Below are 5,300 nucleotides of genomic sequence, written 5' to 3' on the forward strand. Positions count from 1 at the left end.
AGCGAAACCCTCGTTTTTTGGGGCTTCACACCGGGGTGAAAGTGAGGGGGACGGAAAAAGCCGTCAGGATCAGGACGCACTTTTAGGCTACAATGGAGCCTACATGACTGGCCCAAATTGTGGGGGAATGAGGTCAGGTGACCCCTTCTGCAGTCATACCCATGGACATCACTTGCTCTATGAAGTTTCATACCTCAATGTGATTTGTCTGGTTAAATAACGGTTTCATATGTGACGTCAGATTATGATGACGTGTCACTGAGTATATAAAATGATTTACATCTGTAGTTCATACTCATCCTAACCATAAGTTTGTAACCACAAGGTGATACAACATTTTACTTAGTCAAGTGAAAATGCAGGTTAACGTTTTCCAGAACCCATACTGCGTCATCGAGAGGAAGCCGGAGGACAAGATCCATCGAAACAAACCCCCTCCCATAGTCTCTCTGCTGAAGTACGAGAACCTGGTTTTGAAGGATCAAAAAGATAAGGACTTCAAGGAGGCCAAAAGGGACAACAAGGGGAAGAAACTGGTGGAGCCGCTCCATAGACCCCGCTACTCCATCCCCGTCATCCCTCGGATCAAACCTCCGCTCGAGGAGAACAAGCAGCGTGCCGAGGACATTCTCGATGACATCCTCCCGCCCCGGGAGATTGTGGACGGCAAGCGGGTGTGGGTGCAGCGTGTGTCCAGTGCCCCCGTCGGGCCACATGAGGTGGCACGCCTTAAGGACCAGCTGGAGTTCCAGATGCTGCAGCGGGATGCCTTCAAGCAAGGCCTCTGCCCGACCCGGAGGGATCTCTACGAGCAGTGCTTTGACGAGCTGGTCCGGCAGGTGGCCGTCACATGTGCCGAGCGGGGCCTGCTGCTGGCACGCGTCCGCAACGAGATCCGCACGACCATCACGGCCTACCAGGCGCTCTACGAGAGCAGCATCGGCTTTGGGATGAGGAAGTCCCTGGAGTCGGCGAGCAAGAAAGCCGCGCTGGAGGCCATGGTGGCTAAGCTGGAGGAAGAGAACACACAGCTGGAGAGTGAGCTGAAGGAGAAATCAGCGCAGTACGAGGCGGAGCTGAACAAGACGAAGGATATGCAGGACGCGGCGCAGAAGACGAGAGAGGAGGAGATCTGCTTTCTTATGAAAGGAAACCACGACATCAAAGATCAGTACGAGGACATTATCTCGCAGTGCATGGCTCCGGCTGCTGCCTCTTGAATCGCTTGTGAAAGTGAAAATGAATGGAAATCCATCCACTTAACTTACACTTAATTTACACTCATCCCTCAGGGCTCTATACTAGTGACTGTGTTTTTTTCACTCTACATTTAATAACTTCGGCAAAAATAGAAATAAACTTGTCAATCTTTTTTCTGCAAAGGTTTTAGTTAAACCAAAGCTTTTCTTAAGCCATTGTTAGTAAAAAATGAACCTGTGTTACAAGTGCACTCTGCCCCTTTTTTAGACATGTTGTAGGCTTGTAGATCTTCTATTTTTGGTGAATGAGCGAAGATTTAACAGCGTAGATTGGGGTTCTTAGCTTAGTTCAGTGATTCTCAACATTTAAATTTCAAGGACCCCCAGATTGATATGCATTAGTCCACGGACCCATTTTTGCGATTTGTATCTCTGGGATGGCAATCCAATTCTTAATTTAACTCTGTGCTTGGAGTTACAGACCTACAAGTCCATATAGTACCTTACTATACGTTTAGCTGGGGACTCAAGTGGGGGTCCCTGGACCCCACTTTGAGAACCAGTAGTGGGCTACATTGAAGTCAAGTTCTACAATGAATTCTGTAGAGCAGCATTTATTTTATTTTTTATTTTATTTATTTATTTTCCGTGCTTGGCTACTTGAAGCTTTTCATTTACTTTACTATTATATTTGAGGGCCGATAGCCCCTCCAATGCATGGTTTCTGAAATTTAGGCTATGTGGCAGCCAAGTCTATGGACTTTTAATGTTTGTTTAGAGCCTAATTATAATTCCATGTCGCCAGCCAAATCTATGGACTTTAATATTTGTAAGGTAGTTATAATGTAGTTTTTTTTGCCAGCCAAGATGACTATGTAAGATGTCATCTCGAAGATATAAATACATTTTGTAATTAATGTATTTCCAACATGCCCCCCCCAAAAGCTGGGCGCCCCTCACTTCACACAAGTGTGATTTTTTTCTTTATTAGGGGTCAAGCCCAAAGAGCCTATAGGCCCCTTATTATGTCTGTAATAACAATTCTGTTTTGGCAGTTCTGTGCTATTGTTCTTCACGAAATTCGGCAATATTGTAGAGGGCCGTGAGAATCCCTCAGGAACTGAAGCTCACATGTCATTCGTCAAAAGAGCTCTGACCTTTGGATCTCCCAATGATTGCTCAATCCACGTTTTTGGCCTTTTTTCGGCCACGTCAAAGAATTCTGTGGGCTTGCTAATCAATCCCCTTGAAAACGCATTTCTATTCATGCGAATGGAGTCTGGACACTGGTTATATGGATTAGCCTACAGCGTTGACACTTGACAGACAACCCCTTCAGCCAATCGGCACAACAAAAAAAGCTGACGTCATCTCCAGCAGTGAATTGCATCAATGTTTATATAGCTCACTGTGTATATTGTGTACAGCTTTTTTCTTTTTGTTCTTGACCCCGTCTTATATTTATTTAGGGTCAAATCCTTATTGTTTCCGTGACAATTACGCCATTTTAGCAGTTTTGGCAGTTATGTGCTATTGTTCTTCACAGAATTCGGCAATATGGTAGAGGCCAGGGCATTGAGGATTCGATCCCTCAGAAATTGAAGCTCACACTCATTCGTCAAAAGACCTCTGACCTTTAGATCTCCCGATGGGTAAATTGCTGGGATTTGCTCTATCCACTTTTCGGCCTTTTTTGGCCACGTCAAAGAAATTGCATTTCCATACATGCAAATGGGGTCTGACTCTGCATGGTTACGGCCGGGACTACAGCGTTGACAGACAACCCCTTGTATAATGTATGATGTATGATGATAAGAGCGCCCCCCACTTCACGGAAGTGTGATTTTTTTCTTTTTGGGCTTGACCCTATGGCTTGACCCTGTCTTATTATATTTAAAAATGCGCTAGCCCCTCCTATGCCCACACTTTGTGTGTCTGTGACTGTGTGTACCACAGAAATGATTTGATTCATTGGCTGAGCATTGAATGTGCATGATGCATGATGATGTATGATGATAAGAGCGCCCCTCACTTCACACAAGTGTGATTTTTTTAAAGTGGCCATAGCCTACGCAGTCAAGACAATGGAATGCACTGCACTTTTACATTTTGGAGTTTACCTTAGTGGTTCCCAAACGTTTTCATCTCAAAGACCCCCAAATTGACACTCATTAGCCCGCAGACCCCATTAGAAAATATATGCCAAGGACCTATAAGAGAAGATTTTTATGGCTCTAGCAGTGATTTTCAACCATTTTCAAGGAACCCCAGGTTTGACCTGAATTAGGTCCCCTATTTAATGGCATTTCTATCTCTGGGACCCCAATTTATATTGTAAAGTTAATTTAACTCTGAGAGTGTACAAATGGAACCAAATCGACCCGTTAGGGTCCATTTGGTTCTATTTGTACACTCTCAGAGTTACAGACACATAAGGGTCCAGTTGGTTCCTAATTATCATTTAGCTGGGGACCCCCTGGAACTCTCTCAAGGACCCCTAGTTGTCCCTGGACCCCACTTTGGGAACCACTTTCCAACCATTCTCCAGCCTATCTTCATATAATTGGTCCTCACTAATGCTCATTATAAAGTGCCTCAATTATTATTTGTCTATAGGTCCAATGCGTCAGCGAGTCTCTCACTGACGCCCTGTGGGGCACACCTCCACTCCTCTCTAGCAATTTTCCCACTGCCGTGTGAGGGTTTAGAATTCCCCGAAATGTAACAAAACAGCGTAACTAATCACCGAAACAAAGCCTGCTAGACCTTGGTAAAAGTCTATTCTCAAAGCTGGGAAGTGTCTCAGGTCTCCAGCTTCTCTCTAAAATGCACTTTGTGCCATTTTAATAAAGTAGGCCTATGTATCGGACAGAGTAACTTCTTTTGCTACGGCATTTCCGGGTTGTTCCTGCGCCGATCCACTTGGATGCATTTTATTTCATGACAAAAATAGTGCATTTTAGAGAGAAGCTGGGGAACTGAGACGCTTCCCAGCTTGGAGAATAGACTTTTTCCTAGGTCTAGCAAACTTTGTTTCGGTGCAGCCACCTGGTTTTGTTTATTTTTGGGGAATTCTGAACCCTCCACGAGTCCATGACAGTGGGAAATTTTGCTATAGAGCAGCGGAGGCGGTCCCCACAGGGCGTTAGTGAGAGACTCGCTGACGCACTGGACCAGGGCTATCATAAGCTTTCAAAGGGCTCTCAAAGGGCGCCTACGGATGGCTGCAATTCGAAACTGGCCCCCGTAAAATCTGAATCCCCCTCCCACCCCTTTTCCCCCTCACTGTATATGTTTTCTTTTCCCTTTTTCCCTCCTTTATGATGATGATTTCCTGTTTTTTTTGCTATATAGAAGTGTATATTTGTATGTCTCTAAATGTTATGATGAATTGAACAAGGTGGACCCTCTTGTAAACAAGTGTAGTGCTTTATTGGGTCATCCACTCACAGTTAACAGTTTTTTGTATTGAGTTATGCTTGAATTGAACTGTAATTCTGCAAACTGTTAATAAATCAATCAATCAATCAATCAATCAATCAATCAATCAACAGGGTTGAATTAGAAAATTCCTATTTCAAAATCATGAGGTTATTAGGCTACAAAGTAACCTAGGCCTAATGTTACAGTCAGACAGACAGACAGACAGACAGACAGACAGACAGACGCAGGCAGACTGGCAGAGTCTGACATAGGCACTGTAGGCAGCACTGCCCTCTGGCACTGCCTATGTCTGACAGTCTGACTACCGTAACTCAAATGAATGGAATGGATCGAATGGATTTGGTTCCATTTGGTACACTCTCAGAGTTACAGGGGTGAGGGCGAGGGGTCCCTGCACTCCCTTGAAATAAAGATAAAGATGAATACGTTGCTTGATACAGGTTGCTGAATTAAGTATGAGAAGACGCACCAATACTCTCCTCCACACGGCAGAGGTCGCTCTTCTAAACACCAGTAGACTAGGGTCAGCACCAGTGTTGCCACGTCTGCTTATTATAAGCAACTTTGCTCTTGCTTTTCTGTAAAATCGCTTGAATTGGTACTTGCGGTTTGTTAAAATACCTGCTTGCTTAGTTATTATCACAGAACCTGGCAACA

The 5,300-nt window shown here is 44.5% G+C and overlaps 1 protein-coding gene across 1 annotated transcript; it reads left to right on the forward strand.

The window, feature by feature from the left end:
* Positions 1-356: 356 nt before the first annotated feature.
* LOC306921192 (axonemal dynein light intermediate polypeptide 1-like) lies at positions 357-1,220 on the forward strand (the record flags this gene model as incomplete). The annotated part of the gene is made up of 1 exon (XM_079498305.1): positions 357-1,220. The coding sequence occupies one exon, from the start codon at positions 357-359 to the stop codon at positions 1,218-1,220; it is 864 nt and encodes a 287-aa protein (XP_079354431.1).
* Between the last annotated feature and the right edge of the window lie 4,080 nt (positions 1,221-5,300).

Source organism: Electrona antarctica, assembly GCF_951216825.1.
Source record: "Electrona antarctica genome assembly, chromosome: 4".
Lineage (NCBI taxonomy): Eukaryota > Metazoa > Chordata > Actinopteri > Myctophiformes > Myctophidae > Electrona > Electrona antarctica.